Source organism: Canis lupus, chromosome 18, assembly GCF_011100685.1.
Source record: "Canis lupus familiaris isolate Mischka breed German Shepherd chromosome 18, alternate assembly UU_Cfam_GSD_1.0, whole genome shotgun sequence".
NCBI classification, from domain to species: domain Eukaryota; kingdom Metazoa; phylum Chordata; class Mammalia; order Carnivora; family Canidae; genus Canis; species Canis lupus.
Genome location: NC_049239.1, coordinates 41,083,647 through 41,104,216, shown reverse-complemented (window position 1 = coordinate 41,104,216; position 20,570 = coordinate 41,083,647). Strand labels below are relative to the sequence as shown.

The 20,570-nt window shown below is 37.4% G+C and overlaps 1 protein-coding gene across 1 annotated transcript; it reads right to left on the bottom strand.

Moving 5' to 3' along the window:
• Positions 1–16,812: 16,812 nt before the first annotated feature.
• OR4C11H (olfactory receptor family 4 subfamily C member 11H) lies at positions 16,813–17,745 on the bottom strand. The gene is given in 1 exon segment (NM_001389041.1): positions 16,813–17,745. A coding segment is annotated over 1 exon segment (933 nt).
• Positions 17,746–20,570: the final 2,825 nt, after the last annotated feature.

The window sequence follows — 20,570 nt, the reverse complement described above, 5'->3', positions numbered from 1 at the left end:
TCCCTTTGCAGCAACAGTGTGTTTGGCTCTTCCAGCTTTTGGGAAACTACAGCACTATGTTTTCTGTATATTAGAGCTGACAGAGTCATTGTTACATGTGTGCCTTTCCTTATAGGACACAAAATAATGATAATAATAACAATGGTAAAAATCATAATAGTAATAATAATTCAGATTCGGACACAAGAATACTTCACCCTGCTTTGACATGTTCATTCTCTTTTTCCTTCTGAATTAAAAGAACAAAAAAAAAAAAATCCCAAAACACTATTTCCACTGGGAAAGTCCTTCAATTTAAGAGGTCTCAATACTAGTAGTTTTTGATACCTGTAAATTACATTGTTTGGCTTTCAACTAGAAGAAACTGGGCATATAAACAGAAACCTCGGTTTTGTGCTTCTGTTATTCAATCTATATGGTCCTTGAGGAACTCTTATTATTCCTTGAATTAAGACTCATCTCAAAGAATTTCTTCCTCCATTTTCTGAGCATTTCAAACTTGACAATGTCAATTTGTTTTGAAATTATTTATATTTTCATGTTCACAATCCTACTTATTTTATAATCATGTATAGATGCACATTATTATCTGATCATCATTTTAATAGTTTTATTTTCTGCTTACTTCTGAGACTAGTTTCTTGCAATTGTCTTTACAGGGAACAGTAAAGCAATTTTATTTAATCCCCTTTTTCTATATTCTTTTTTACTTTAATTTTAGAAGAAAATAAATCTCACCAGTATTGTCCAGGGCTTGAATTTTTATTTATTTTGCCATTTCTTCTGAGGCAGTTTGGGTGCAGCGCTCCACAACAGACTAATGCCTTAGGAATTGCTTTGTGAATAATTAGTATCAGAAATTCCTAGAACCCCCAACTCAAGGTCTGGTAAAAGTCATATTGTCCTTGCTGATTCTGTCACCCACTGAAACCTGACATTTGTAGTATGTTTACTATGCTCCTTTCTCATCTTCTTACAAGGTCTATTATAAGAGAATGATGAAAATGTTAATGACCTTGGGGAAAGCTTTCTCCCAAAGTCTCCCTCCATATTCAGAACCACAACGGAGAACTAACAATGAGCTACAATTTCAAGATGTCTTTAACAACTTTTTAAAAATGTTAAATTTATCTTTATTTGCTAAATTTGAAAACAAATCAATTATTGATTTAGGGCAATAGCAAGAATCCAAATGAAGAATTGTTTTATGAGTGATATCTTGCTCATGGGATTAATGTGTTTAAATATGCATAAATATGCTAAATATTTAATGTAATGCATATATTAAAATATCTATTTTGGAGGTATTTTCCTATTGAAATTTATTTCCTCTGCTCTTTTGACAGTTCTATTTGATTGGAAAAGAGTTGGTTCAATAGTGCCATTGGAGTTTATTGCTTTTCTTTTTAATTGAATCTCTGCTGATATCTGGAGAAATTGCTGGGAAAGTCACTTATAGTTTATACTTGGAACAACTTTGTTTTTTGTATATTTTTTATTGGAGTTCGATTGCCAACATATAGCATAACACCCAGGGCTCATTCTGTCAAGTGCCCCCTTAGTACCCATCACCCAGTCACCCCATCTCCCTGCCCACCTCCCTTTCCACCACCCCTTGTGGGTTTCCAAGAATTAGGTGTCTGTCTCTCATTTTCTGTCTCCCTCTCTGATTTAACCACTCATTTTCTCTCCTCTCCCCTATAATCCCTTTCACTATTTTTTATATTCCCCAAATGAATGAGACCATATAATGTTTGTCCTTCTCCGATTGACTTACTTCACTCAGCATAATACCCTCTAGTTCTATCCATGTTGAAGCAAATGGTGGGTATTTGTCATTTCTAATGGCTGAGAAACATTCCATTGTATATATAGACCACATCCTTATCCATTCATCTTTTGATGGACACCGAGGCTCCTTCCACAGTTTGGCTATTGTGGACCTTGCTGCTATAAACATTGGGGTGGAGGTGTCCTGCCGTTTCACTGCATCTTTATCTTTGGGGTAAATTCCCAGCAGTGCAATTGCTGAGTCGTAGGGTAGTTCTATTTTTGACTGTTTGAGGAATCTCCACACAGTTTTCCAGAGTGGCTGTACCAGTATTCCCACAACAGTGCAAGAGGGTTCCCCTTTCTCCACACGCTCTCCAACATTTGTTGTTTCCTGTCTTAATTTTCCCCATTCTCACTGGTGTGAGGTGGTATCTCATTGTGGTTTTGATTTGTATTTCCCTCTTTTGCCATCACTCCCTGATGGCAAGTGATGCAGAGCATTTTCTCATGTGCTTGTTGGCCATGTCTATGTCTTCTTTAGTGAAATTTCTGTTCAAGTCTTTTGCCCATTTCATGATTGGGTTGTTTGTTTCTTTGCTGTAGAGTAATAAGTTCTTTATAGATCTTGGATACTTAGGCCTTTATCTGATAGGTCATTTGCAAATATCTTCTCCCATTCTGTAGGTTGTCTTTTAGCTTTCTTGTCTGTTTGTTTTGCTGTGCAGAAGCTTGTTATCTTGAAGAGTCCAAATAATTCACTTTTGCTTTTGTTTCCCTTGCCTTTAGAGGTGTATCTTGCAAGAAGTTGCTGTGGCCAAGTTCAAAAAGGGTGTTGCCTGTGTTCTCCTCTAGGATTTTGATGGATTCTTGTCTCACATTTAGATCTTTCATCCATTTTGAGTTTATCTTTGTGTATGGCATAAGAGAATGGTCTAGTTTCATTCTTCTGCATGTGGCTGTCCAATTTTCCCAGCACAATTTATTGAAGAGATTGTCCTTTTTCCAGTGGATGGTCTTTCCTGTTTTGTCGAATATTAGTTGACCATAGACTTGAGGGTCCATTTCTGGGTTCTCTATTCAGTTCCATTGATCTATGTGTCTGTTTTTGTGCCAGTACCACACTGTCTTGAAGATCACAGCTTTGTAGTACAATCCTTGAAATCAGGCATTGTGGTGTTCCCGGCTCTGGTTTTCTTTTTCAATATACCCTTGGCTATTAGGGGTCTCTTCTGATTCCACACAAATCTTAAGATGATTTGTTCCAACTCTCTGAAGAAAGTCCATGGTTTTTTGATAGGGATTGCATTGAATGTGTAAATTGCCCTGGGTAGCATAGACATTTTCATAGTATTAATTCTTCCAATCCATAAGTTGGAATATTTTTCCATCTCTTTGTGTCTTCCTCAATTTCTTTCAGAAGTGTTCTGTAGTTTTTAGGGTATAGATCCTTTACCTCTTTGGTTAGGTTTATTCCTAGGTATCTTATGCTTTTGGGTGCAATTATAAATGGGATTGACTCCTTAATTTCTCTTTCTTCAGTTTCATTGTTAGTGTATAGAAATGCCACTGATTTCTGGGCATTGATTTTGTATCCTGCCACACTGACAAATTTCTGTATGAGTTCTAACAATCTTGGTGAGGAGTCTTTTGGGCTTTCTTTTTTTTAAGATTATTTATTTATTTATTCATGACAGATACAGAGAGAGAGAGAGAGAAGCAGAGACACAAGCAGAGGGAGAAGCAGACTCCATGCAGGGGGCCCAATATGGGACTCGATCCTGGGACTCTAGGATCACAGCCTGGGCCGAAGGCAGGTGCTAAACCACTGAGCCACCCAGGTATCCCCTCTTTTGGGTTTTCTATGTACAGTATCATATCACCTGCAAAGAGGGAGAGTTTCACTACTTCTCTGCCGATTTGATTGCCTTTTATTTCTTTTTGTTGCCTCATTGCTGAGGCTAGGACTTCTAGTACTATGTTGAATAGTAGTGGTGAGAGTGGACATCCCTGTCGTGTTCCTGATCTAGGAAGATCCTCCCAGTGTTTCCCCATTGAGGATAATATTTGCTGTGAACTTTTCGTAGATGGCTTTTAAGATGCTGAGGTGTGTTCCCTCTATCTCTACACTCTGAAGAGTTTTGATCAGGAATGTATGCTGTATTTTGTCAAATAGTTTTTCTGCATCTATTGAGACGATCAAATGGTTCTTGTTTTTCTCTTGTTGATATGATCTATCACGTTGATTGCTTTATGAGTGTTGAACCAGCCTTGCATCTCGGGGATAAATCCCACTTGTTCATGATGAATAATCTTCTTAATGTATTGTTGGATCCTATTGGCTAGTATCTTGTCGAGAATTTTTGCATCTGTGTTCATCAGGGATATTGGGCTATAATTCTCCTTTTTGTTGGAGTCTTCATCTGGGGAATTAAGGTGATGCTGGCCTCATAGAATGAGTTCGGAAGTATTCCATCCCTAGTAGAATAGGTATTGTTTCTTCCTTAAACTTTTGATAAAATTCCTTGGGAAGCCATCTGGCCCTGGACTTTTGTGTCTTGGAGGTTTTTGATGACTGCTTCAATTTCCTCTTTGGTTATTGATCCGTTCAGGTTTTCTATTCCTTCCTGTTCCAGTTTTGGTAGTTTGTGGTTTTCTAGAAATGTGCCCATTTCTTCTAGATTGCCTAATTTATTGGCGTATAGCCACTCATAATCTGTTTTTAAAATCGTTTGTATTTCCTTGGAATTGGTTGTGATATCTCCCTTTTCAATAATGATGTTATTAATTTGAATCTATTCTCTTTTGTTTTTAGTAAGGCTGGCAATGGTTTATCTATCTTATTAATTCTTTGAAAGAACTAACTCCTGGTCTTGTTGATATGTTCTACAGTTCTTCTGGTCTCTATTTCATTGAGTTCTGCTCGAATCTCTATTAACTCTCTTCTTCTGCTTGGTGTAGGTTTTATTTGCTGTTCTTTCTCCAGTTCCTTTACGTGCAAGGTTAGCTTGCATATGTGAGTTTTTTCCAATTTTTTGAGGGATGCTTTTATTGCGATGTATTTCCCTCTGAGGACAGTTTTTGCTGTATCCCAAAGATTTTAAATAGTTGTGACTTCATTTTCATTAGTTTCCATGAATATTTTTAATTATTCTCTAATTTTCTTGGTGACCCTTTCATCTTTTAGCAGAATGCTTTTAACCTTCACGTGTTGAGTTTCTTCCAAATTTCTTCTTGTGATTAAGTTCAAGTTACAAAGCATTATGGCCTGAATATATGCAGGGGACAATTCCAATCTTTTGGTATCAGTTAAGATCTGATTTGTGACCCAGTATGTGGTCTATTCTGGAGAAAGTTCCATGTGCACTTGAGAAGAATGTGTATTCAGTTGTGTTTGGATGTAAAGTTCTGAAAATATCTGTGAAATCCATCTGGTCCAGTGTACCATTGAAAGCTCTTGTTTCTTTGGAGAGGTTGTGCTTATAAAATCTGTTATTTGCAGAAAGTGCTGTGTTGAAGTCTCTCAGTATTAGTGTTTTATTATCTAAGTATGTCTTTAGTTTGGTTACTAATTAATTGATATACTTGGCAGCTCCCACATTAGAAGCATAAGTATTCATGATTGTTAGGTCCTTTTGTTGCATAGATAGTTTAAGTACGATATAGTGTCCTTCTTCCCTCTTACTATAGTCTTTGCAATAAACTTTAATTTATCTGCTATGAGGATTGCTACCTCAGCTTTCTTTTGAAGATCCTTTTGAATGGTAAATGGTTCTCCAATCTCTCCTTTTTCAGGCTGTAGGTGTCCTTATGTCTAAAATGAGTCTCTTCAAGAAAGCAAATAGATAGATCTTGCTTTTTTATCCAGTCTGAATCCCTGCATCTTTTAATGTGGTCTTTTAGCTGATTCATGTTCAGAGTTACTATTAAAGATATGAATTTAGTGTCATCATAATACCTATTCAGTCCTTGTTTTTCTGACTATTTCTTTGGGCTCCCTCTTTCTTTTACAGAGTCCCTCTTAATATTTCTTGCGAAGCTGGTTTGGTGGTCACATATTCTTTCAGTTCCTGCCTGTCTTAGAAGCTCTTTATCTCTCCTTCTGAATGAGAACTTTGCTGGATAAAGTATTCTTGGCTGCATGTTCTTCTCATTTAGGACCCTGAACATATCCTGCCAGCCCTTTCTGGCCTTCCAGGTCTCTGGAGAGGTCTGCTGTTAATCTAATATTTCTCCCCATATAAGTTAGGGATCTCTTGTCTCTTGCCACTTTAAGGATTTTCTTTTTATATTTGGAATTTGCAAGTTTCACTATTAAATGTTGAAGGTGTTGAGAACTTTTTATTGATTTTAGGGGGAGACCTCTCTATCTCCTGGATCTGAATTAGGGAAGTTCTCAGCTATGATTTGTTCAAATATGCTTTCTGTTCCTTTGTTCCTCTCAGTGCTCTCTGGAACCCCAATTAAATGTAGACTTTTTCCTTCTGAGGCTGTCATTTATTTCCCATAACCTTTCCTCATGGTTTTTAATTGTTTTTTCTTTTTTCCTCAGCTTCCTTCCTTGCCATAAACTTGTCTTCTATGTCATACACTTTTCTTCCACCTCATTAACCCTCATTGTTACCAGTTTGGATTGCAACTCATTTAATTGATTTTTAATTTCAGCCTGATTAGATCTAAATGCTGCAGTCATGAAGTCTCTCGAATCGTTTAAGGTTTTTCCCAGAGCCACCAGTAGCTTGATAATTTTGCTTCTGAAATGGCTTTCTGACATCAAATTGTAATCCAAATTCTGTAACTCTGAGGCATAGAGTACTGCTTCTGATTCTTTTGTGGTGAGTTTTTCTTTCTAGTCATTTTGCTCCGTCCAGACTGGGTGTATGAGTGGGCTACATCAAGAATATCTACCATGACCTAAGTAAATTTCACCCTAAAAGATTCTGCTGAGGTTAGTGACCAGAAATCGAAAACAAGACCAGAATGAAATAAGACAATAGGACCACTAAAGTGAGAAACAAATTTTAACACAAATTAGTAAAAAATAAAAGGCCAGGAATCCTAAAGAAGAAGAGAAGAAAAAAAAGGAAAAAAAAGGAGAAAAAAAAAGGGGGGGTAGTGGGAGATGGTGGTGGTGTAGAAGTTGTAGTGGAGAGATAATGCAGTCTACCTGAGGGCTTATAGAGGGTGATCCTCTTGTTTCTGAGTATATTAAGTTCTGTATATTAGAAGATGCTCAATCCCAAATTTATAATAAACCAGAAATACTTGTAGAAAGCCCCAACATTGACCACCAAAACATAAATGAGATACAAGAGGGGGGCAGAATGGGTAACGAGGAATCTCACAGAATGAGCCAGCATGGTATATCACTTGGTTCTAGGGTTAATTCTGGTCATGTGTAGAAGGTATTAACTTCCGCCATTGTAGAACAAGATGAAACAGAGAAAACAAAAAACACAAAACAAACAAACAAAACAAAACATATCGTATATCTCCCCAAATTAAGTTGAGTATGTTGAAAGGAATCTAGAAGTGAAAAATATATCTAAGACCTGTAATTATAGAAATATGAAAGTCAAAAAGGAAGAATCTTAAAAAATGAAGAGGTGGTAAGATACTGTAGTTAAGGTGAGAAAAGAGAAAAAAATTGGAAATTTACAGTCTGATATAAAAACAATTTTTACTGGAAAAGGGAAGAAGAAATAAAAGGAGGGGTATTCTCTGATTTTGTATACTGTAAATCCTTTGACTTCCCCTGGAGCTGCATGGTAAAGAACTTGCTCTTCCCCTGTCCTTCCAGCTGGTCTTCTGGGGGAGGGGCCTGTTGTGCTGATTTTCTGGTGTGTGCACCTGGGGGAGCTGCCTCTCCCCCCCGCCGGTTCCGGGCTCAGTGGGAGCTGTTTACCCCATGAGGCCCCTCCTCCCTGGTGGCCCCACTCTGTCCCAGGCATACGGTGACACCGAGGAACAACAGCAGTGGCAGCAGCCAGCTCTCCAGCCCTTGAGTCAGCTCCTGCAGTAACTCCCCTAGCTCCCAACCCCCAGGGGCCTGGATGCTCCAGGGGCAGGGGCGCTGACCTGCACAGCTCAGGGCATCCTGCAGCAGGAGAGCCCTCGCTGTCCTGGGCCCTCCCTACCTCTGCCTGTCCCGGGGGAGCGCAGGATTCTGGGCTGTGTCCCTCGGCGCCCTGGGATCCAGGGCCTGTGCTGCTGGAATTGCGCTCCCGGGGTGCACAGCCTCCTCCGCGGGTGGAGCCGCCTCCGAGCCGCTCCCGGTCGCGCTCCAGCCCTTAACCGCTTGGGCTGGGGCGTGCTGCGGGCTCTCCCCCAGGGCTCACCTCCTCTGCTAGTGACCCCGGGGACCTGGGGGCTCCACTGCCCCTCCTGCGATCCTGCCTGGTTTCCCTGCTGAGCTTCTTTCTGTCCAGGAAGAATCCGGTGTGGGTTTTTAAAGTTCCTGCTTCTCTGGGCCTGGGCTTTCCTGCCCCGGAGGCTCTTGCCGCCCTCTTAGTCTGACTCCTTGTGGGGCCCCTCTCCCACTTGATTCTTTTTTTTTTTTTTTTTTTTTTTTTAATTTCCACACGTTCCTTCCTTGGTAGAAGCGAAAACTCCTCTCTGTAGCATTCAGGCTGTTCTCTCTTTAAATCTCAGGTCGAATTCGTGGGTTTTCAGGATGATTTGAAAATTATCTAGGTAAGTTGGTGGGGACAGGTGAGTTGGGGCCCCTACTCCTCCACCATCCTGCCCCGCCCCCTATACTTGGAGCAAATTGTACTGCAGGCTTTCATTCTTCTACTTTTTTGAGTATAAGTCATTAAAATTGACTCTTGACCACTAATATTCTTTCTTATTCTTCTCCCATTCCTGATCTTTCCTTTGTCCTCATTCTTTCTTTTCTTTCTTTTCTCTTCCTACTCTAATCAAACCTCCTCTTCCTTTTTCTTTTTTTTTTTTAATTTTTATTTATTTATGATAGTCACAGAGAGAGAGAGAGAGAGAGAGAGAGGCAGAGACACAGGCAGAGGGAGAAGCAGGCTCCATGCACCGGGAGCCCGACGTGGGACTCGATCCCGGGGCTCCAAGATCGCTCCCTGGGCCAAAGGCAGGCGCTAACCCGCTGCGCCACCCAGAGATCCCCCCTTTTTCATATAATATCCCAAATGCCGGACCCTTACATGTTTGTACTCTTAGAGGAAACTTAAATGCTTCCTATGCAGTGTAAGGGTAGTTTCACCACTTTCACAGATAATTTCTTGACCTCACTAGTCCTTTTAAGAGAGACTATATATTCTTTTTCTTTAGCCAGAAATCTGGGATAATGTAGCCATTGTCTTTCCCTTCCCACTGGCCAAAGTTCACCACACAGTGGGCCATTTGCACTGCTATCTGGCCATGACCCTGGACCCATAAAATAGTGTGTCACTTTCCAACTGGTAGGAGATGTGAATAGAAAACACTTCTTTTTTTTATTGTGGAATTCCTCAGGCCACAGAACTTTAAGAACTCTACCCATGTGACAGCCCCCTGAAACTTCACAGTGTTTATCTTCTGCTTTCTGCCTTGTGTGAACTTAGTAGGTGTGTAAGATATCTATTGTTACATACTGGGAAATAGCACTAAGCAAAAATTAGTGGCTAACAATCACAAAATATAATATCCAAATTAATAGTTTTATTTTTTCATTTATTTTAAGATTATTTATTTAATTATTTGAGACAGAGCACAGAGGGAGAGAGAGTGGGAGTAGCAGACTGCCCACTGAGCAGGGAGCTCTAGGCAGAGCTAGATCCTAGGACCCTGAAACCATGATCTGAGCTGAAGGTAGATGCTTAACAGACTGAGCCACCCAGGTACCTCCAGCCCCCTGAATTAGTAGTTTTAAGTTGCAAAACCAAAATTTAAAGTCTTTAAATAAATACAATATTTTATTATGATTCTACAATGTGGCTGGATTCAGCTGGGTGATCCGTGTTCTGGTTTCACCTGGAGATACTCTCTGTGGAATGAATGGAGTACATGGTCCAAGATGGCCTCATTCAGACATCTGGCAATTGACACAGGTATGTCAGTTCTCATTCATTTCACGGGTGTAGATTGGGCTATACCAAACCACAGTTGTTGCAGGGCATTGGTTGTTTCACAAAAGGAAAAGCTTTAATGCCTCTCACACCAACTTTTAGGGATTATACAACATGACTTTTACCACCCTCTTTTCCTTTGGGAAGAGTTTACATGTGACATGTGTCAAGACATTAGCCCAGATGAAAGCATGGAGAGATAGATTCCACATTTTTTCATTGAAATATAATTAGCATATAACATTATTAGTGGTTTCAGGTATACAACCAAATGATTTGATACTGTATATATTTCAAAATTATCATCACAATAAATCTAGATAGCAACCATCACCACACGATTATAATTTTTTCTTATGATGAAACTTTTGGATCTACTCTTTGCAATTTTCAAATAAATATTATAGTGTTATTAGCTATATACATTATGCTGTATTTTAATCATAGTAGTAATCCGAAGTCACTGATATACACTAATTTTTAATTCAATATTAACATACTTTTATTCATGGGAAATAATTTTTTGATAAAAGTTACTGTATGGCCATTTATTCTGTGCAAATAATCATTATATTTAATGTTTTTGTTTTTAATAGCTTTATTGAGAAATAATCCACATACTAAACAATTCGCTCATTTAAAGTATATGATTTAATGGTATTTAGTATAGAAGCCTATGAAACAATCAAGACTATCTACTTTCACAACATTTTGCCACCCTAAAAGAAATTCCATGCCTATTCATAGTGACTTATTCCTCTCCATCATCATCACAGGCAGTCCTAGGTAAATACCAATCGAGTTTCTTTCTTTCTTTCTTTTCTTTCTTTCTTTCTTTCTTTCTTTCTTTCTTTCTTTCTTTCATTCTTTCTTTCTTCTTTCTTCTTTCTTTCTTCTCTTTCTTTCTGTATCCCACTGAGCAGGGACTCTTTCTTTCTTTCTTTCTTCTTTCTTTTTCTTTCTTTCTTCTTTTCTGTATTCCTTTTTTTTTTCTTTTTTGAGAGAGAGAGGGTGAGTGTACCTGAAAACCAGGGATAAGGAAGTGGGTGGGGAACTGCAGCATGGAGGTTAGGGAGGGGCAGAGGGAGAGAGGCAATCTCAAGCAGATTCCATGTTGAGCACAGAGCTTGACTTGAGTCTTGATGCCATGACCCTGAAATCCTGACCTGAGCCAAAATCAAGAATCCCTTGCTTAACCAACTGAGCCACCCAGGCACTCCATAATCTACTTTCTTTCAGTATATTTTTAAAAGATTTTATTTATTTATTCATGAAAGACAGAGAGAGAGAGAGAGAGAGAGAGAGAGAAGGCAGAGATACAGGCAGAAGGAGAAGCAGGTTCCCTGCAAGGAGCCTCATGTGGGACTCTATCTGGGGTCTCCAGGATCACATCCTGGGCTGAAGGCGGCGCTAAACTGCTGAGCCATCCAGGCTGCCCTTTTCTAGACTTTTAGTATAAAAGATATTATACAATATGTTACTTTTTGTAACCTGTTTCTTAATTTACTGTAATGTTCTTAGCATAAATGCAAGTTGTGGCAAGTTATCAGTATTTCTTTCCTTTTTGTTGATGAATAAAATTCCCTTATATGAATATATAAGTTACCCATTCACTAGTTGATTGACAAGTAGATTGTTTCCCCATTTTAGCCATTATGAATAATGTTGCTGTGAACATTGGTGTACAACTTTTTGTGTGCATATATATTTAATTTCTCTTAGGTAGATGCCTAAGAGTAGAATTGCTAGGTCATTATAATTATGTTTAACATTTTGAGGAGCTGCCACATTGCTTTCCAAAATGGTTGCACTATTTTACATTGCCACCAATAATTTATGAGAACTCTACTTTCTCTACCTCTTCACTAAAACTTGTTAATGTCTGCCTTTTTTGATTCTAGACATTCTAGCAGATGTAAAGTGATATCTCATTATGGCCGAGGTTTGTATTTCCTACTACTTAATGGTATTAAACATCTTTTCATATTCTTTTGGCCATTTATATATTCTTGTGGAGTTATGTTTATTCAGATATTTTTTTAATTTTATAAATTTATTTTTTATTGGTGTTCAATTTGCCAACATATAGAATAACACCCAGTGCTCATCCCATCAAGTGCCCCCCCTCAGTGACCGTCACCCAGTCACCCCCACCCCCCAGCCCACCTCCCCTTCCACCACCCCTAGTTCGTTTCCCAGAGTTAGGAGTCTCTCATGTTCTGTCTCCCTTTTTGGTATTTCCCACTCATTTTTTCTCCTTTCCCCTTTATTCCCTTTCACTATATTTTATATTCCCCAAATGATTGAGACCATATAATGTTTGATCTTCTCTGATTGACTTATTCAGATATTTTGCCAAGTTTTAATTTGGGTTATTAAGTGGTAGGAGTTCTTTATATAGTCTGAAAACAAGTTCCTCATTTGAGACATGATTAGCAAGTATTTTCTCCCAATCTGTGGGTTGGCTTTTCACTTTGTTGATGACATAATTTTCAGTACAAAAGATTTTCATTGGGGGAAGCCCAGGTGGCTCAGCAGTTTAGCGCCGCCTTCAGCCCAGGGCGTGATCCTGGAGTCCCGGGATCGAGTCCCACATCAGGCTCCCTGCATGGAGCCTGCATCTCCCTCTGTCTGTGTCTCTGCCTCTCTGTGTGTGTGTGTGTGTCCCTCATGAATAAATAAATAAATAAATAAATAAATAAATAAATAAATAAATAAATCTTTAAAAAAATTTTTTTCATTTTGGTGAAGTCTAATGCAGCTATTCAAAGTCCGTATTGTGTAATTGTTTCCAATAAAATATTCATACATCTTCCATTCATGGGAATGAAATACTTAATGAGAGTTACTGTTCTGTTTTCTTTTCTCTGGAAATGATCACTATATTTGATATGCATTTGTGGGGGGAACTTAGAGATATTGGTAAGCTTTCTTTTTGGTAACATACCTCTTATTCTGAGAAAAAATTTACATACAATGAAATGCAGTCTTTTAATTATATGAATTGATGAGTTTTGATAAATGTATATACTCACATAGCCATTAACAAATTCAAGATTAGAATATTGTCATTAACCCAGAAAGTTCTGTCATGCCCCCGTTCAGAAAATTCCTTTGAGGCAACTATCGTCTTGATTTGTATCACTCTGTTGTAGTGTTGCCTATTCTATAACTTCATGTACATTGAATCACACCATTTACTCATCGTGCATGGTCTCTTTGTTCAGGGATTTATTACACTAACATGTATATCATTAATCCATTACTTAGCTGAAGATTATTCTGTCTATCCTAACAACTTCTGTCTTTCAAGTGTAGTGTATTTGCATTTAATGTAATTGTTAAATTTGGGGGGGGGGAGTTCATTTTATTGTAGTTTACTTTTCCCCCTTTATAACCTATTTTTATTTCTTTTCTATATACTTTTGAGCTAATTGAGTAAATGGTTTTTGTCTAATATTCCATTACATCTTTTTCTTAGCACCTTTTAAATAGTAGACTCTATTTTTTAGAGCAGTTTCGGGTTCATGGGACAATTGAGCTGAAACTATGGAGATTTCCTTCATCTCCTCTGATTTATAAACAGGCAGAGGGACTGAATGGACATTTTCCAAGGGCATACAAATGGCTAACAGGTGCATCTAAAGGTGCTCAGCAAAACTCATCATCAGGGAAAGGCAAATCAAAGTTATAATGAGTTATCTCTTCACATCTGTTAGAATGACTATCATAGAGAAGATAAGAGATCAGAAATGTTGGTGAGAATGTGGAGAAAAGGGATCTGATCGGTGCTACTACTGATGGGTCTGTAAATTGGTGCAGTCATTATGGAAAAGAGTGTAGAGGTTCCTCAAAAAATTAATAGTAGGACTATCGTCCATCAATTCTACCATTGGGTATATATCCAAAGGATCTGAAATCATGATTGTGAACAGCTAGGTTCATGATTGTGCATTTCTATGTTCATTGCATCAGTATTCACATTATTCACCATATCATGGTGTAGAAACAACCTCATCCTTGACTGATGAATCAATATAGAAAATGTGAGATATATATGATTCAGACTTTAAAAAGAAGAGTAGAATGATGAGTACTAGGGGCCAGGGATTGGGTAAAAAGGTGAGATATTGACCCAAGGGTGCAAAGTTTCAGTTATGTAGAATGAATAAATTCTTGAGATATAATATATAGGGTGGTCACTATAGTTAACAGTACCATAACGTTTACTTGAAATTGCAAAATGGATAGATCTTAAATGAAATCTTCTTACACACAGAAACACACACAATGGTAACTATATAGAGAATATAGGTGTCCCAATTACTTAGATTGTAGGGATTTTTTCACATTATATGTATATCAAAAAATAAAGCTTTATAACAGAAAAATACATAATTTTTGTACATTAACATGTCAACTTCGGCACACTAGTGCAGCCACGAAGCTTCATAATATCCCAGAAAGGAAAAAAAGTAGCGAGAACACTGAAAACATTGCATTTTAAAATGAATTTATTTTAAAATAATCTTTGGCAAGCAGAAAATATTGTATCGAAAAAGTTTTCCAGGTAAATAATGAGAAACAGCATTAAAAACGAAATGGCATCTTATAACACTCACAAAGGATGTGATATACTTGAATACACTGAAATCAATGAACTTTATTTTTAAAGTTTAATTTAAATTCCAGTTACTTAACCTGTAGTATTATATGGCTTACAGTTGTACAGTTTAGTGATTCAACACTTATATACCACACCCAGCTCATAACAAGAAGTGCACTCCAATATTCCCATCACCTATTTAATTTGTTCTACCACCCACCTCCCTCTGTTAACCATCAATTTGTTTTCCTAGTAAGAGTCTATTTCTTGGTTTGCTCTCTCTCTCTTTCTCACTCACTCTTTTTCCCTATAATTTTTCTCCCAAAATTCCACGTGAGTATAATCACATGGTATTTGTCTTTCTCTGACTAGATTGTTTTGCTTAGCAGAATATATTAAACATACCAGACCTTTATCCATTCATCAGTCTAAGGATACTTGGGCTGTTTCCATAAATTGGCTATTGTAGATAATGCTGCTGTAAACATTTGGATGCACATATCCCTTTGATTTAGTATTTTTGTACCCACAGAAATCAATGAATTTTAAAAGTTCATGATATAACCCAGGCATGCACATATTCAATGCATAGATACTAATCTGCTCTGCTCACTATGAGCATCAACATTCTATTGGCAATTCTAACTTGTGAATAGACTCTACTCCTTTACTAGGAAAGCACAAACAAAAGAAAGAAAGTGGCTTCCTGTTGCCAAAGTAGGTTCTCTAGATGCCTGGGTGACTCAGCAGTTGAGTGTCTGCCTTTGGCTCAGGGAATCATCCCGGCATCCGGGGATCCAGTCCTGCATCGGGCTTCCTGCATGGAGTTTGCTTCTACCTCTACCTATGTCTCTGCCTCTCTCTCTCTCTCTCTCTCTCTGTCTGTCTCTCATGAATAAATAAATAAAAACTTTTTAAAAAGTATGTTATATCCTCCTGGGCTGAGTGAAGTAAGTCAGTCGGAGAAGGACAAACATTATATGTTCTCATTCATTTGGGGAATATAAATAATAGTGAAAGGGAAAATAAGGGAAGGGAGAAGAAATGTGTGGGAAATATCAGAAAGGGAGACAGAACGTAAAGACTGCTAACTCTGGGAAACGAACTAGGGGTGGTAGAAGGGGAGGAGGGCGGGGGGTGGGAGTGAATGGGTGACGGGCACTGGGTGTTATTCTGTATGTTAGTAAATTGAACACCAATAAAAAAAAAAAAAAAAAACAAAAATCAAAAAACAAACAAACAAAAAGTATGTTATATCTAACTGCATTAACTAAAGACAAGTCAAGTGAGTATTTCTGAATGTCCCTGGTACTTTCTTTTATTCAATTCGTACAACCCAACTTTAAGTGCAATAACATACATTTTTTGCCTTCAATCTAGGTTACAGTACTTCAATACCAGAAAATATGCTGTGTCTATGGTTTATTTTATTTTATTTTATTTTATTTGTCTATGGTTTATTTTAAATTTATATTTAGTCTTGATGACATACATCATTTTACTTCATTCTCTCTTAGAGTTAATAGAATTCTCTTGTTGAAGCTCCTATATATCAATCATAAAAATTAGCTGAATATCCCAAGACCTTTTAATGCTACATTAAAAAATACCACACATAATGCCTTCAGTTTTCTTTTTTTTTTTAAAGATTTTATTTATTTATTCATGAGAGACACAGAGAGAGGCAGAAACATAGGCAGAGGGAGAAGCAGGCTCTATGCAGGGAGTCCGGTGTGGGACTCGATCCTCAAACTGGGATCATGCTCTGAGCCAAAGGCAGACACTCAACCAATGAGCCACCCAGGCATCCCTTGCCTCAGTTTTCTTAATAGTCAAAGGAAACAATAAGAAAAATTATTTTAGAACAGTAAGAAAAAGTATTTTGTAAAACCGTTTGGCCTTTGGTTAACTAGTATGGAACTTTTCAAAGATAAACTAATGATAAAATGAAAATAATTTCTTAACACAAAATATTAGTTCCTTTGCTCTGAATGTGTTCAAGAGAAAGCCCGATACCTCGTTTGAAATGTGCTATAGAGAGAATTGCAAGTCATAGAGAACAGGCTATTCTTTATTTATGGATGCTCATTTTTGAACAGTTGTGATTATATAAATATCTCACTTATTATCAAACCAGAGTGTAGACTGAGATTTGAGGAGTACTTCACAATCAGCAATGTCAGAATGGAGCTCTCTGGAAAGAAAAAAACAGGCTGACGGAATCTACTAGTTTCAGAGCAGACGTACAGAAAAAAAGTAAGGAAATAAGATGCATTATATTAGAGTACATTGGGAAAGTCAGGATATACACTATATTTGATATCTGTACAGATTAAGTAATCATCCAAAGTCCTCAATTCATCTTCTGCTCTCTGAGGTAATTTTGACACGCCATAGCTTTCTCATGGCATTTTTCACTTCTGCATTTCTCAGTGTGTAGATGAGTGGGTTGAGAAAAGGTGTCCCAATAGTATAAAATACAGCCACCATCTTGTCCATGGGGTAAGTGGTTGGGGGGCGTGTGTATGTGAATATACACGGACCAAAGAATATGATTACTACGATGATGTGAGAAGTGCAAGTAGAGAGAGCTTTTTTCTTCCCTTCTGCACTATAGTTTCTCAGTGAATGCAAGATGACAATATAGGAGATCATCAGAATCACAAAACTGCCTGTGCAAATGGCCCCGCTATTAGACACCCATTCTAGGTTAATCAGATAAGTGTCCATGCAAGCAAGTTTCAGCAAGGGTTGCAAATCACAGCAGTAATGATCAATCAAATTGGGTCCACAGAAGGGCAATCTCAAGGCTGGGACAACCTCGGCTATAGAATGGAAAAAAGATCCTATCCATGCGAGAACAATCATGATAGTGCAGACCTGCCGGCTCATGATGGTTGGGTAACGTAAGGGCTTACAGATGGCCACATAGCGATCAATGGCCATGAGGATGAGGACAAAGACCTCCATGCAACCAAAGAAATGTAGTGCAAAGACCTGAGTCATACACTCATTGTAAGTTATGATTTTTTTTGCAGAGAGTGAATCCACAATTAGTCTGGGGGCTGTGGAAGTTGAAAAGCAGGAATCCGCAAGAGACAAATAAAATAAGAAATAGTACATGGGGGTCCCAAGTGTCCGACTAAACCTGATGGTCACAATAATAAGCAAATTCCCTACCACAGTTCCCATATATAAAATGAAGAATATTATAAATACCATTTTCTTTTTCATAGGATCTTGAGTCAATCCTAACAGTATGAACTCAGTAACGCTGTTATTTTGTTGCATTATTTCATTCAAAGCAGAGAAAATGCAGGTTAGAAATAATTAATCTGCAAAGAAAAAAATATGAAATGAATAATTCACTTGGAGGTCAGATGCATAAACTTGATGATGGAAATACCACTTACCAGTCTGTAATCCCTTACCATCTGTGTTGTTTTCTTCTGAATAAAGTGGAAATCATGGTATTTATACACTATTCACTTCATTGCTTTTGGAAACAATGAAATATATCAATAATGAAAGAGTACCTGATTCTTCAGGCATAATAAACATTCATTTAGGGGATTTTCTATGAAAAAGTATCTTTTTGAGCTGAATGTCTTTATTTACAGCAAGGACCTATTAGTGTAGAATGATGTAAAATGGGGAAAACTCATGCATATTTTGCATAATGCAATTTCATACTACTTCATCCTGGCAGTTCACTTTAAAATATCTTATAGTAAATAGTCTAAACATTCAAGGAATTATGTAGAAAGATTTGATAGTGTTTTCCTTAAGAAAACTAAAAGAGGGAGAGAGTGAGACAGAGGACAAGAGAGAAACAACCAGAATTATTGCAGTGAACATTCAGTCAATTACTCCATTCTATCATGAACTTTATTTTAATCTGTTTCCTTGAATTGTTACTTTAACATTTTATTTGTATTTCCTGTTACTTTAACTCTCCATAATTTCTAGTTGATTGCAGTTCTAAATTCAGCTTCTATCATAAAACTTTGTGCTCTGTAAATTGCACCGTGTTGTCCAAAGTTAAATTCTTCACCTTGTTCAGTATTTTCATCAGTCTTTCAGCATACTTTCTTAAGAACAGAAGGAGAGACTGATTGTAAATAAAGGATAAATGGAGAAATTTTGGCCTAAATCAAAATATTCTTTCAAGTTTTATGTATTTCAAACACCAGGGGTCTAAAAATGAGCTAAGGAGGTCACAAGTCATAGCTGGAACTTTTCAATAGAATTCTTGGAATCTATATTCTTGAGTGTCGCATACTCTAAGTTCAGTAAGAGAAGACAGATACAGGAAGGGAACTAACATTTATTTATATATATAAAACAGTAGAAAAGTCCTTTTCTGTCCTCATCACATATAATTTCCATTAGTAGCATACTTAAATGCATAAAGGCCAAGTCATTTATTTACAACATGTACTCCAGACAGATGCATAATTTTTTCAAATATAAATGGATTTCAGAGATCGGTCTTTAAAATCAACTGCACTGGGGGAACCTGGATGGCTCAGTCATTTAAGCATCTGCCTTTGGCTCAGGTCATGATACAGGGGTCCTGGGATTGAGCACCATCTTGCTCCTTGCTCAGAGTAGAGCGTGCTTCTGCCTCTCTTCCCCAGCGCAGATCTACTGTCTTTTGCTATCTCTCTCTTTCAAAAAAAAAATCTTTAAAACAACAACAAAACCCCTACAATGCATAGGATGCCTGAATGGGTCAGTCAGCTAAGCATCTGATTCTCAGTTTTCACTTGGGACATGATCTTAGGGTTGTGAGATTGAGCCTCAGGTCAGGTTCCATGAGAAGCATGGGACCTGTAAGATTTTCTCTCTCTGCCCCTTCCTTCATTCATACTCTCTCTAAATAGATAGGTTATTAAAACACACACACACACACACACACACACACACAGTATAATTGATAAAGGACAAAAGAACTGATTTCAAAAGAAATTTTTCTTATTAAAATAATGTTGGGGCACCTGGATGGCTCAGTCAGTTAAGCATCTGCCTTCAGCTCAGGTCATGATCTTAGGATCCTGAGGTTGAGTCCCAAGTTAGGCTTCCTGCTCAGCTGGGAGTCTGCTTTTCCCTCTCCCCCTGCTCATGCTATTTCTTTCTCTTTTTGTCACTCACTATTTCTCTCAAATAAAGTATTTTTTAAAACGTCAAAAGATACCCAATTTCATTCACGGAAAAATACATTGAAATTTAAATTCCAATTATATATCATTTCACCTATTAGATTAACAAATTGACCTTTTTTTTTAATAAATGTCTTTTAACAAACAATGCAGAAAGTGATGTGGGAAACAACTAACCCTGTTAACAACTGCATTTTTGGTAATTGTCTAAGGAGAGGCAATCTCTTGGGGAGTGATTTTCACCATTGATGATATTTCAATGTCACATAGACATAGGTCTGTTGATTTCATTTGTTGCAAGCAATCTCACTCACAGGCACAAAGACAAGCATAGGAGTCCTTTCCATGTTGACAAAAGGAAAGAAACTTCAATGCTCATCACGAAGGAAGCTAAATGAATCAGGGATGGTATTTTACACAATCAACAAAAAATGTAATCTACTGTATGGATATATATGCAATCGTTTCTAAAATATGTTTTAAAGTGATAGAGTTCAGGACTGTATGCGGGGGATGGCAATATTTTCATTAACTGCAGAATAATATATCTCACACACACTTGGACTCATATCAATTAATTGTATTTAAGAGAGTACCAAATAGCATAAAATTTGTGGCTTCCAGGTGGGGAATTGCATTTTTGGAATCAGAGATAGGATGACTTACCTTTTAAAATATTCCCGTTGGTAATGAAAATATGTCATTATCATGCTCCATTAAAAATAAAGCTTTTATAATTATCATTATTAACTATACATCTAATCCCCACATCTGACTCTAATGGTGCACTATAGGTTGGCTAATTGAATTTAAATTAAAAAAAGGAATAAAGTAAAAGAAAAAGCTTTTAAAGATCTTCTATTAGTAGATTGTTGTTAATTACATTGGCATATTACTGGTTCATACCAGCTATCTTCTGACAACAAGATTTCCAGGGCCAGAGTAAGATTTAAA